Genomic DNA, 14,876 nt, shown 5'->3' on the forward strand with positions numbered 1-14,876 from the left:
CCCTGGGTTGGGAAGATGCCCTGGAGTGAGAAAGAGCAGCCCAGCCCAGTATTCTTGCCTGGAAAATTCCATAGAAAGAGGAGTCTGACAGGCTACAGTCCATGGAATCACAAAGAGTCGGTCAGGCCTGAGGTCAGGTGTACGCACACCTGTTGGTAAATATTAAAGATTGGAAAAGGCCCTTATAATCTAATACTGCTCTTCTTTGTATAAGATAGTCAATGCTTTCTTGTCTAACTAAAGTTTTTTAAAGTTAGTTTTCCTTTAAATAACACTCCACCTTATTTCTTATATTGACTAGACAATGGTTTTCATAAAAAGAAAAATGCTAACTATATTCAGATGTTTAAATATAGCTTTCAACTGACTTCAGTAACTTGAAAATATTTTGGAAAGCCTTTATAATCATTCCTCTTATCTCTCAGTAGCTGTTTTCTAAAATATAAAAACAAAAGCATTTGCCATGGTACCTGTAAACCACCATGCAACTAGGGTTGGTTCAGAATTGTGAAGATCATTAATACTGGTACTTCAATTCCAATTCTAGTAAGGTTGCTAACAATTAAAATAAATTTTTATATTCCTTTCATATAGATAGAAACTATTTGGTCAACTGATTCCAATTAAAAATTAAAAAAAAAAAAAACCCACAACTCCATACAGTATATCTAAATAGAAATCTTGAACAGTTAAGTAATTTTGGAAATTTTTATTGAAACAATTTTATATGAAAATTATTCCTATATAATGAGTTACCATTTAGGCCTATATGCTTTGATTTTGTGAAAACAGTTCAAGATATGTATTTATTCAATATAACTGAATTATCCAGATGTTCAGTGAGCACTTCTCTTCCATTTTGTTTCAAAAAAAAAAAAAAAAACAGCTTTCAGTTCTGTATCTCCAAAGACTAAGAAAGCTTCTCCAAGAAGTGCACAGAAACACTGATGGCAGGGTTGGAGCAATTTTTGTAAAGCCTCAGAGATAAGAGGCAAACAACAAATAACACCTACCTAAATAGACCTTTCGGAGAAGGCAATGACAACCCACTCCAGTACTGGAAAATCCCATGGACGGAGGAGCCTGGTAGGCCACAGTCCATGGGGTCGCTAAAAGTCGGACACGACTGAGCGACTTTACTTTTTCACTTTCATGCATTGGAGGAGGAAATGGCAACCCACTCCAGTGTTCTTGCCTGGAGAATCCTAGGGATGGGGGAGCCTGGTGGGCTGCCGTCTATGGGGTCGCGCAGAGTCAGACACGACTGAAGTGACTTAGCAGCAGTAGCAGCAAATAGACCTTTACATGTACTGGATTTTCAAATGTTGATACCTCACATATTATCCCTAAATTAGTTTAAGCCTATTTATTCAATCTCTGCCAAGTTTCATAGCCTTTTACCACTGGCAGCACAAGTGCTTGCTTAGCTTGTTCAGTCACATCTGACTCTGCAACGCCACGGACTGTAACCCTCCAGACTCCTCTCTCCATGGGATGGATTCTCCAGGCAAAAATACTAGAGTGGGCGGTCATTCCCTTCTCGAGGGGATCTTCCCCACCCAAGGATCAAACCCGAGGCTCCTGCATTGCATGCAAATTCTTTACTGAGTCACCAGGGAAGCCCCATAAAGCAGCCTATGAAACTGTTATTGATAACAGCAGAGGATGGGAAATGGTAATGAACACGTAACACTGTTGACAGAAAATGAATTTGAAGGATAGCAGCAATAGTAAATGTAACTTTAATGTTTCTGAAGATTCTTCTTGCAATTATGAAGCACAGAAATACCATATTTGCAAATATTGTCAGATTAAAGTTACCTTCAAGCAGAGGCTGATAAATTTGGGGTTTTGACTTATACATAAACAACTGTTACAAACCTGTAGCACAAGCACTAAAGGAAGAAAAATGAGCTAATGGCCTTGTATTCGCTCCAGAAAGCCAAGATTTTTGTTGTTCTAACTGTACATGTTCCTCAAGGATACTCTATGATCATTTTAATTCACCTGCAGCAAGAAGACTTGACTGTTTTCGCTGAAGAGGATTTCTGAGTGCTTGGCTTAGAAGGGTAGGGTGGGGACACCCATTAGTCAGATACCAGAAATGTGAAGTGCACCAAAGAAAGACAAAGGCAATGGCAACCCACTCCAGTACTCTTGCCTGGAAAATCCCATGGACAGAGGAGCCTGATAGGCTGCAGTCCATGGGGTCGCTAAGAGTCGGACACGACTGAGCAACTTCACTTTCACTTTTCACTTTCATGCACTGGAGGAGGAAATGGCAACCCACTCCAGTGTTCTTGCCTGGAGAATCCCAGGGACAGCGGGCCCTGGTGGGCTGCCATCTATGGGGTCACACAGAGTCGGACACGACTGAAACGACTTAGCAGTAGTAGCAGCAGCAGTTTGTTTACAAGGTAATACCAATGGAAGGTTAAGACTAGAAGGATGAGCTCTGACCAAATTATAAAATTTTAATTTACATATATGGCTTGCAGTTTACTTCTACTAGACAGTGCTACTGTAGAAATAGATGTGAAGAGTGATTATAATGTGCCACTTATAAATCTGGAACCACTTAAAGTATTTATAAATACAAAGTTCAGTCAGACATGAACCTCTCAAAGGGTATGGTAGGACTTTGATAGAGAGGATTTTTAGGCTTATTCAGTAACAAGTCATCAAATGTAGCTGTGTGATGTTAACAGTATATAACTACTGACAGAGCAAAGCACTCTCATGTACAGCAAAGAGCTGAAAAGGCAAACCTGCATAGAACACAAATTAATCAAGTCCTGACATTAAAGCAGAGCAGGAGTCCACACAGATGTGACATGAAGCTGGAAATAATCATTGAGATCAAGCAAACAAGTATAGAAGGAAAAAAGGGCAATAAAACAGGTTAAGAACAAGATAGTCACAGAGAGAACCAGCAAAGCACCAAGGCAACTTTTCAAGGAGAGTGATTCAGGGTGTTAGAAAAGTGAAAGCTTTGGGGGGACTTTCCTGGAGGTCCATGTTAAGACTGCGTTTCCAATGCAGGGGTTGAGGGTCCGTCCGATCCCTGGACATGGAGCTAAGACCCCATATGCCACACAGGGAGGCCAAAAATTTTAAAACTTTTTTTTAAACCCTTTTTGGTCATACAGTGCTGCTTTTGGGACCGTAATTCCCTGACTATGGATCGAACCCAAGCAGTGAAATTGCCAAATCCTAACCCTGGACCATTAATTCCTTAAAACTTGTAAAAAATATAATTTTCCTATCGGGCTACTGGTATCCTGTGAACAGTTCTTAAAAATAGAGGGGAGAGGAAAATCAACTTAAAAGGGTTATCATTCCCAAACTACCAAGCTCCCTAGGAAAAGGTGCAATAAAATGCCTCATTCTGACAAAAAAAATTAATACATGATGTTCAAGACAGTTTACTGGGGATGGGCAGGAGGAGATTGCTGATGCTTACAAGAACATTTACACTCTATAATTTCTAGAAAATACATAAATCAGTATCAGTAGTAAAGCAAATTTGGGAGGCTAGTTTGGCAGTTACACTGTCTTCTGTTTCCTGATCAGGTTAACAGCCTTACACCAAATGAGTTTTTCCAAGAATTTGAGAACTGAGAGTCCATAAGTAAATGAACACTAATTCTAAAATTTTAAAAACACAAATTACTAGCACAAAAATAGTAGACTCATATTGCTCCTTTTGACTGATATCTGTTACATAGGTGACTCTAAACTAGTAAAATATTAACAGTAATTTAGGGAATTTGGGTTCATTTGAATAATGCTCTGTGAACCATATAGGGCTTGATAGTTTTCTTCCTCAGAACATAACAGCTTTAAAGTTTTTTTTTTAAAAAAGCAAGATTTGTCCTACCCTCTTTCAGATAACAAGTAAAATAAAAATGTGCCAGGAAATGTTCATAACATATAAAGTATTACAGGGCAAATGATCAGTAATGTACATTTCCTGTATTTTGTAAAACTAAGCCTTCACCAAAAAAAGTGTGTAAATGAAGCAAAAAATCCTCTAGGCAGAGTATTTTTTTAAAACACAAGTTGTATCTCATAGAAGAATGCAAGCTTGCAAAATACTGGGTTGGCCAAAAAGTTCATTTGTGTTTCTCTGTACATTCTTGGGGGAAAACTCAAACTTTTTGGCCAACTCAACATCATAATTTAACAGCATTTCTTTTTACAGAAAACTCAGAACCAAAGAAGTTATATTTATGTGTGCTCATAGTTCCTTTCATTAAATGTCTCAATGATTTAAGAAAAAATACAATTTTTCACCTAGAACTCTTGGGGATATAAGGGAGTATGTATTAAGTCACTGAAATCGTGAGACAGTCTTTTGCTTTAACAACCTATACTTCTCTAAGTTTATATAAAAGTGAATATAACACAGGCTACATCATACATCAGTCTTACTGGAATGTGAAAGCCACTATAAAATGCAAGAGATCAGTGGGTCTTATCTCCATCATTTTGAAACAATCTAGGTACACTAGCTGAAAACTTAGCCAAGATTTTTGGTATCAAAAACTCTGAAAGTCAGTCTCTCCCTTGATATCAACTGAGTAATATTTTAATATAATAAAACCTATTAAAAATGGTTTTAAGGAAGAGTTCCCTGGCAGTCCACTGTTTAGGATTTGGTGCTTTCACTGTTGTGGCCTGTGTTCAATCCCTGGTTGAGAAACTTAGATCCTCCCAAGTCACACAGTGCAGCCAAAAAAAAAAAAAAAATTTTTTTAAAGTATTAAAAAGTATTAAACAAACAAAAAAAAGGGTCTTAATACTTGGAAGAGGTCCTTAAGAACAGGCAAAAGGATCTAAAATGTTTGAATTGCCTTAAGTGGAAAAATTTGTTTAAGGATTTAAACCCTCTAATCAGCAAAGACAGGATATGATAAAAGTGTAAAAAAATATTGTACAAGTAGGTTAACATGGACTCTCACCAAATCCCAGAACATCAAATTTGGAGGTTTGAAGAGAGCCCTGCCGAAATACGGAATGTAGTCTCATTAACTGGTAAAAGAACATACAGGAAGGTATGCTGTATTAAATGTAAATGGATGGAGGAAAAAAAAAGGAAATGGGAGTTCCCTAGTGGTCTAGTGGTCAGGATTCAGCTCTTTCACTGCTTTGACCTGAGTTCAAATCCCTGGTCAGGAAACCGAATCCACAGGCCGAGCTTAAAAGAAAAAAAAAGGTTAAAACTAAACAATGCTGAATGGGTGCTTCTTCCATGTTCAGAAATTATATGCTTAAATAAAACCTATTGTACTATTACCCCCAAAAAGGTCTTGCAAAATAATCTGCTTTGCCCAGTTAATAATGCCACTAAATTTGCAACCTTAGTCACAAAATTTCTATATATACCCATTAGCATACTAGGTGCTATTCTCTTTTCAAGTAAGATTTATTCAAACTTTTCCTAGACAATTTAAAAGAGCTGTGACACAGAGATTAAAGTGGTTTATTCTAATAAATCCAAGATAATGTACACCATGCTGTTGTATTTTACTTCTATTTTTAAATTGACTTTTATTAATTTCAATAAATTAAAACAAAAGATGAACTGACACTGTTCACTTTGCAATCAGAGGACTATAAGAAAAGCAGCCAATTTTCATGGGAAAGATGAGTGACAAAGAAAAGGCAAAACCTCAGGCTTGCAAGAGTGGAAAATGGAAGAAATTTATGTGCCTGAGGATTGCAGGCCTGTTTTCAGGGTCTACCCCGCTCCTCAAAGCAAATAACTTGCCTAGGAAGAGTCTGTGTGCCTACAATTGAGCACTCTTTTCTGGCATTGGAGAGGTAAACTTGTTTGCCTGCCAGCTCCCAAGGAAACGAAAAAAGGCCTGATAGCCATTGTGTTCTCACACACACAGAACTTACAGTCCGCTGTCTCAGTGGGCAGGCCCAGAATACCAGGTCACTTTTATCAATCTTTCTTCCATATTATAAATACAAAAAATACAGTCACCAAACATTTGAGAAAAATGAAAAGCACGGAGAAGTGAAGTATTTCAATGCATTCTATTACAAACTGGTTATCTTTCCAAAAATCTACAGATTTCAAGAGTGAGCAAAACAGTCCACATATAAATAAGAGGAGCCTGCTCTACTGCTGGAATTGAGTCAATAAATGCTGTGGAGAGGAGAAGTTAGTAACAAAAAAGTATAGATAGTTAATAGGAATTGGGAGATGAGTAAGTAATGAGTGAGGTTTCACCACACAGTGAAGAACAGATACTAAAACAGATGTAAGTAGTATTAGCCTAAGTGTAGTCCGAATAATGATAGTAATCAATTGAACTAGTTTAGGGGAGGGGAAAAAAAAAAAAAGAGGACTAGAGTAAGCCAAATGTCTCATATGGGGTTTTAAAAAAAGAAACTGCTTAAACTTAGTAATTGAAAGATATGAGGTTAACTAAGAACTAAAGACAGGAGTCTTTCATCTGTTAACTGATTAGGGTGTGAGCAGAGAAATAAGACTTTACATTCTGCGCTGTATCTTGTTTTCCAGGTACAGGTTTTAAAATTTTTCTTTGAAGTACTATCAAGTTAAACTATCAACTAAGCACATTTAAGCATAAATACCACCTTTAATCCATCACTACTCAAAACAAGTAGGTATATATAGTAAGAAAATGCCTTAAATTCAGAGCCTCTCTTCTCAAAGGGATTTAATTTTGAACCAGCCAGCAACCAACTGTAAGGTTCATATTAAGACTTTCCATACAGATATATAAAAAATTTGTTAAGTATGGATTACTCTTAGCAACAATTGTTTCATTATGTTAATGTGTAGTTACCTAGCTTTGAAACTTTTCTCAAGTATGACTACTACTTTCCCAAGTACTCTACATAAGAACTTTATACAAACTTTTTGGACTCAAAACTAGACTTGTAAGCAGAACAAGAACTCAATCTTGAAGTACCCCTTCCTCATAAACGTTAACTATAGATGGGACTTGGTAGGCCAATACCTTTTTGTTCAGCAGTTTGGAATTAAACTGAATACCAGCATAAAGAAAAATTGTTGGGCTAGGCTGTCTTGATAGATAGATATAAATCCCACAGCCAACTGCTCCCTTCAAGACCTTTTTAAGGTCAGACAATTTAAAATATGGACCTTCATGATCTTAATTTGCCTTAAAATTTAGTATTCCATGTTCATTACTTTTTAAAAGCTGTCCATGTTGTAAGTGGCTCAAAATTTTCAATTCCTTTTTCAAGTTAACAAGCCACAATTAAGCCAAATCCAGCCTAATAAACTAAACTGAAAATCCATTTCCAAGCTAAAAAATACTTTGAAAAGTATTTTTAAATGCCCGTCTAGCACCATTAATTCGGATTTCCCTGCCTTGGAAGGACTTCTGTTCTAGGAGGCAAAAGAAACCCCATACACTGAAGAACTAATTAATTAAACAAGTACTGGCAGTAATTTATAGACTGATCAAAAGACACTGAGCAGCAGAAAGGATGAGAATCCACTGAATCCACTGTTGGGCGCTTAACTGCTGATACTGTCCTAACACTAAATGGATTGTCAGGAAACCAATGAAGATTAAAGTGTAACTTTCGAATAAAAATTTTTCACCATGTTTTAATTCTATTTATAAATGAATTGGAAGTTAGGCAGGATTCCTAAAAGAAATTACACCTGTCAATGTTGAAGGAATCCTAGGAATTCAACTTCTGCAAATTCATGTTAATTTTTACTATTTCAAGAAGTTTTACCAAAACTATACTGTATATTACACATGCCTGTGGCTGCAGAGAATTGAAAAGTGTACTCCATTAATTTTTGGATGACCTTTGACATATTGTTGTTCATTTATTTACCTCCAAGCTCATTCCAAATATTAAATATACTAAGAAACAGTATATATGCTTTTCTAATTTCTCCTGATGTGTCAAATAGAGCAATTTTAGAGGCCTAACTCCTGACTCCTCCCAATTAAAGCACCATGAATACCATTCATAGTATTTTTAACTATAAAAAGTTTTTAAACTATTCTCTTGAAAATGAAGTCATTAGAGAATTTTTTAAACTCATGACTTTTTTAACAACTCTGTGTTCAAATGATGCAGTACTGGCATTTTCTAATTCCCATTAAAAAAAAAAAATCAGGACACAAGTTGAAATGCAAAATTGTGATACAAATGGCACAACTAATCAAAGCTCTTCATCTCATTTGAAAGTATACAATAGAGCCACACCAGATGTTAGAACTTTTCTGATGTCATGGTATGTGTCTACAGCTGGAAGATTGGATTTTGTAATATGCAACTCTTCTACACATTTGTTACTGTATTGTGAATACAACCCTAATCATGTTTTCTTAATCTGTGGTAATGTCTGGTCCACATCAAAACCTTTGTCCTTTGCCTTGTAGTAGCAGTAACTGGTTGTAGTTCATAAATGACTGTAAATGTCAATTCCCTTAGGTATCCCCAAAATAAGTTAGTATTTGGCATCACAGAATCCTTTCAGAACAAAGGTCAAGAAATGACCTTTCAAGAACATTACAGATAGCAACTTCAGATTAGAACTTGTTTTAAACCATTTTACAAAGTAAAGAAAATCAGATATTCACTGAAGCTTATGGTAAATTATTCTAAAAGAACCTTATCTTGATTCTATTTGCTTGTGTTAAAAAAACATTTTCGGAAACTACACTTGAAGACACTAATTTCCAAAATGGTTTATTGGAACTTCTCCCCCATCCAAAAAGTCTGTCAGCAGTCTTGATTATCAACAAGAAAAAAAGTACTAGTTTGGCATCTGCACAGGGAGTCAAATAGGCAATGTAAATGGTTTTCAAAATCCTCTAGTAGTGTTTAAGAATTTTTCAGGTATAAAACTTTCATGACTGTTCTGAAATGACAAAAACTTTTTTCAATCATCAGTATAAACTTTAGTAATCATAACACAAACTATTAAACTCTGTACCTAAAAGGATCTTCATGAAGTGACCAAAGCTATCACCCTCCCACCAAGAAATCCTAGGGATGAGCCAAAATCTCCTGAATGTATATACAAGTTCCCCATTCTTTGATAATGACTTGCTAATTTTGCTTAATGAAACACATTTTAAGCTGAATTCACCTACCTAACCTCATTTGTGCAGTCACCTAAATGTACATTAAAGCAAAATAGTTTGTTCACTCCCCTCTCCTGTATTACTACCTCAATTACTCATTTCCAAACCTTCAAAGAGTGATAAGAAAATGGAACACTGAATGGTGGGGACATGTTACCAGAAAAGCAGAACCAAATTACCATTAACTTCTTGAGTCCACTGGCATGTGTGTGACCAGAGTATTTTCATTAATTAAAATTAAGTGGAGACCAACACTATACATTTATCCTATACATCATCTCCCTATCATGTGCTTCAATTAGGGATCTTGGGGAATCTGTTTTGGTATTACCATTGGCTAGTTACTTTGAATGTATGGATAATTAAAAGACGAAAAGACCCCTAAAGATGCCAAGTGTCTATTTCAAAAGCTGTTAAATGAAAAACGATGAAATGGAGGACACCCACAATAATTCTTGGACTCCTGGAGATCCTAAGACATGCTACAAAAATAGGTCTTTATTCTTAGGAAAATATAGTCAGAGCTAGCTTCCTTATGCTATACATAAAATCTTAACATCAGAGGCAGTACAGATAGTACAGATAGTTTTTGAACTGATCTCCAAACAAGCACAAACCCACTACGTTGAAAAGAACAGGTAATTTTGAGGTTTTTGGCAAAAGACAGTACTTCACACATCTAATCCAAATCAAAGAGCCTGCAGACAGTTTTCAGTGAGATAAAAGGAATGAAATAAATATAAATTCTACAGATAAATAAATGTAAGAGAATTTAAATAAGCTAACAGAACTAATTTTTTTAAATAAAAATACTAGTCAGGTACAAGCTTTTGTTTCTCAATGCCAGACTTCTAGATGTTTATCAGACTACTGTTAATATCATTAAAAACCTAATCTTGGACCAGGGCATTAGTTTTAATACTATTTTGCAGTTGTAAAAAAGATTTTCTTTCAACTGAATGCTCCTGGCCCTGAAAAATATTTTAGGCATATTACTGAAGGCAGACTGTGGTACTAATAAAACTTGTATCTTAAGTACTTTTTTAAAAAGTGACAGACAAAAAAGTCCATCCACTAATTTGCCCACAGTTAAAAATGTCTTTGAACACTGGCTGATAATTAGCATCTTAAGAAAAGTAGTGGCATGCCCTATTTATTGAGTGGTATGACTGAGTAATTAATACTACACTTTAAAACATTATCCCCACAAGTCTGTTCATTTTATGTATTGTTATGTCTTGATTCATTTTCAACCCACCATTGAATTCCTATGGTCAGATCAAAAGTTTATGGTATATATCACTGGGGAGAAAATGACCATGGTGGGTATTCTTGAAGTTTTAGGAACCTGAGCAATCATTTACTCTAGGGGGGTAGCTCCCTCACCTAAATGCATAAGTCCTACTCTGTAATTTCTCCCCTTAAATAGACTATATGTCATGCTCTGTTTGGTCTTTTTTTCCTATGTTTCTGAACAGTGACTTTTGGCTTAGCAGTCAAAACAGCTGTCCTGAATGTGACAATTTTGCCCATCTAGCATGATATTCACCCTCATTAAATCTTTTCAAACAGATTCATACAAGTGAATACCCGAGGTCACCCCATAAATCCATTCCTATGTATGCTATTCCTATTTTATCATGAAGAAAGTGTAAATCATTAAATCAGACTTGCAGTCATTGGTAGATTTCTCATGATGCTACAACAATGGCCGTCATGAGTGTGCAACCGCTTTTTGTGCTAAACCCCCCATTCATTTCTAACATCTGATTCAATCACAATGCTGGAAAACCTCCCACAAAATGCATGATTGGGAGAATATATCTAACAGAATTTTCTCACAAAGCAACTTTCTGAAAACTGATTAACTAAAGTGATGATCACTTTTGATTGCCAAGTAGTCTGCAGAAACAAAATCTTGCGTCTGCTTTGGTTAGGTAACTCAAGTTTTGTTATTTTTCAACAATCAGAATGCTTTAAGGATACATTTTCACCCCAAGGAAGGGACTCGATTCTTAGATTTAAGACCCATTCCTTGACAATTATATACAAAATTTCTTTTAACTTGTCATCTATCCATTCTTTGAAGCTGTCAAAGCCAAGAACCCATAAACAAATCACAAATATCAATAACCTACATTAGTTAACATTCCCCTTTTTAACATGTTGACATTTTTACTAAAGGATTAGTTATTTTTGCATTTCCATTTCTCATATCCCATGACATTCCATAAAAATTGCATTATTGCTTTATAGGCCACACAACATTCAAAAGTATGTTTATATGCATTGCCTGTTTTCCTTGATCTGATAAGAGTTTGATACTGATTTTACTACAGAAATTTAAGTTTGAAAATACCAGTTAGTATTTCTTCTCAGTACTTAATTGTTCACATCACTAATCACTACATGCATATTTAGCTCTGATTATATTGCTCAAAAACTGCACCCATTATCAGAACAGTGCAAATGATTATTTAATTTTAAAAGTAATTATAATGGCTTAAATTCAAAGTTAGTCAAATGAACACTGTCAAGTAATTTCACTTGAGTGTGTATATATTTAATCACCACTGTTTACATTACCCATCAATTCTTCACAAATTTTTTTAATATCAGCTTTTCCTCCCAAATCCCCAAACTAAGAATGCCAAATAGTCTTGGAAACCCACAGCTCCGTATTTTAATATTTTCTTAAGAACACATTTGTGAACTCACAAAAATGTTCATCTTTCAACTTTGACAATGCAGTTCTTACTTAAGTCAAACAAACCTGTTCTAAAATCCCAACAAATAATTCTGAGAATTAACTTAAACACCTTGACAGTGTCCCTTAAAAAGGGTATGACAGTAAAGTGCCAATAGGCATGGCAATGACCTCTTTGATGGGATCATTTAACTCCTTGGACCTGGGAAGTGCCAGCACCAAGGATTACACTGAGATTCAATTTTACTGAAGGCTACATTTAGTTTACCCACTTTCCACAACCTATTACTCATTTTATGTTAGAATGAAATGTAAATGTTTTGTGTAGCCCTCAAACTTACACTAAGATTTGAGAGATGTACTTTAAAAAAGCACGGGGTAATATATAAAATCAGTGGCAAAAAGTTTCATTAAGCACCAGGAACTAATTTTTGTCACCCCATACTCATTTTGTAGGTAATGTTTCAATAACCGGCAAGGCACATTTACATATATTCCAATGAATACTTATTGACAAATTTTAAATTACACTCTATGTCCCAGCTATCCCAGTAACTGACATACAACATACTAAAATGGTTTATTAAGATAACATAAAAAACCAATTAATGTGAAACATACAGGCTATTGGCAACCACTATCTAAAATTATGTAAGTACAAATAAACATACTGAAATGTGTGCATTTCTAAGTTTTTAAACCAGAATATTTCTACACTAACACACATTTATATTAATGACACATAAAAAAAATAAAAACTTTATTACAAAAATAAGTTACACTCGCCTCCAGCTTACAGTATAAAACAATTTTATTTGCAGGAATGCAAAATGATTGTTTGCCATGAGCATTTTGAACATATGACATGTCTAATTTTCTTGTTAAATTTGCATTTACTGGGGAAACTGGTGTGTATAAAACCTTAATTAAGTATAAGCTCTGATCTTCGTCATGGTGCCTATTGGGTATGTGATATAACTGCAGTATCCCTTTGGGGAAGGGGAAAAGGGATTTCTTTATACCAAGTCCTAATTAAACTATAATTTCACTTTTGACTTTAAGCTATCAATTTAGGACTTGGCAAAAAATTTTGAGGGTGATTCAATAGAGGATGCTTCACCACTTAACACTCACTGTCATCAAGGTGCTTTAGAAAATTAAAAACATAGCACAAATGATTGTACTCTATTCTACAAGTTATCATGACCTGCATAAGAAATGGAAAGCTGATTCACATTTTTGCAGTGATCAGCAGTAAGAAATGCACTAATGAAACATACCTTTTACCTAAAAAGCTAAACTACAGCCATATACTAATTTCTATGATTTATGAAAAAACTTCAAAATATCCAAATGTCAGGCTTTGCTGTACAACTGTCAGTTTTAGTCTGACTTTTTATAAAGGGACACTGCAGTATTTAGTACAAGTTCGGATGCACTTTTTTTGAACATCTGATGTCTTACAAAAGTAACATCTTGCTAAACTATTATACATCCAAATAACTACAATATCTGAAGAAGCAAGGCTGCTTTTTCAGCCACAAAATACGACAAAAGCAAGGCCTGTTATGATGTTCATGAGGAAGTCTTACAAGCCTCTGAAACTAAAGGCAACTAAGAATGTTACATTTGGTATATTTAAAATCTTACCCTCATATCATTTAACAAGCCTTGCTTTTATCTACAAAGATTTTCTATGTACAGTACAGACAGGGTATAGTTCAATCCTCTGCTACTGAGGTAGTTAACCAACCCTTTAAAAAAGGTTCTGAAAAGAACCACTATCTGGAATGCCTGACTAACCAGCTCTGATGATTACACCTGAAACTGCATATCTGAACACAATTCAAAAGTGATTACTATAAAAAAGATATAGACAATCATGATTAACCTTGGTGAGCAGAAATAAAAGTTAAGGATACCAACAATGGCATTCATCTATACCACTGCAATAAAATTTAAATGCACAAATTCAAGAGAATATTTCAGAAAACCAATGCTGGGATCCTTAATTTAAAAAAACAGGGGAAAAATCTACTTAGAGCAGATTTTTTAAAGAGAAGAACTTTATTCTTTATTAAGATACCATGCTAGAAGTTATGAAGAATTTCTGTTGGAACACATTTGGAAAATAGAGTAGCTTTAGTTTAATAACTTGCACTGCAGAGAAAATTGTTAAAGAAATTCATATCAAAGTCCAAGTATTAGTTCAATGTCCTGTATTTGATTCCATGATCTTCATAGGAAGGTCTTCTGCAATAGAATATGCTCCTATACAGCCGAGATATTTAAGGTTGCTTGATTTCCTTACCATTACTCCACTGCAAGCTTCTGGTGTAATCCCACATAGCAAGTCAGTCTTCATTGTAACAGGTCAGGACCGGCCTCGACCCCTTTTCCCTGCTAGCCAGGTAACAAAAGGAATCAGTTAGATAAATCATTTTAGATTAGTAATGTGTACATACATAATGAAAACATTAAAAATAGATAAAAGCTTTAACATAGCAATTCTTAATATAAAGTCTAATAAAAAAGTTTCCTTTAATAACTATTAACTTTTCACTTGAGATTTCTGGTGTGCTTTTTGCCCTTTATTGGGGGGAGGTATGTAGAGTACTGAACTGAGGTTTAAAAACCTCTTTTTCTTCACAAACTGATTTTATTAAAAAATAAAAAGGAAAAAAAAAAGCTAAAGTAAAACCTAACAGAAGTTACACCTTAACGTTATTTGCCTCCATTAACTTTTAGGAAATTCCTGTTTCAGAAACATGGAAGTAATAAAATATGCTGAAAGCAAACATCTGAGATTTCTTTGACCTTGACATTTGATATACACTGATTCCCATTTTTAAAAAGCAGCTCGTCTTTCAATATTTTTCACAAGTACCCTGTCAGGTGTAAATCTTCAAATTTAGGGGGATGGAGGTTGAGAAGTGGGGAATAGCTTTTAAATGTTTTCACTGTTAACAAAGTCCCAAAATTCTCATATTTAGAAGGCTAACATCCTCCCATTATTACTGGTATATAGACTATATGGTCAAAACAAA

General features: G+C 35.0%; 1 protein-coding gene across 4 annotated transcripts in view; it reads right to left on the minus strand.

Annotated features, from left to right (window-relative positions):
* Positions 1-9,600: 9,600 nt before the first annotated feature.
* LOC102394464 (synaptotagmin binding cytoplasmic RNA interacting protein) overlaps positions 9,601-14,876 on the minus strand; it is a 29,779-nt gene continuing 24,503 nt past the window's right edge. For 2 of the 4 annotated variants that reach the window (XM_025294573.2, XM_044924262.1), the window contains exon 11: positions 9,601-14,229. In XM_025294573.2, coding sequence (XP_025150358.1) covers positions 14,191-14,229 — 39 coding nt within the window. In that variant the 3' untranslated portion in view covers positions 9,601-14,190. Of the gene's footprint in view, positions 14,233-14,876 lie in introns of all 4 variants that reach the window. The other 2 variants (XM_025294572.2, XM_044924261.1) reach the window with 1 other exon arrangement.

Source organism: Bubalus bubalis, chromosome 10, assembly GCF_019923935.1.
Source record: "Bubalus bubalis isolate 160015118507 breed Murrah chromosome 10, NDDB_SH_1, whole genome shotgun sequence".
Lineage (NCBI taxonomy): Eukaryota > Metazoa > Chordata > Mammalia > Artiodactyla > Bovidae > Bubalus > Bubalus bubalis.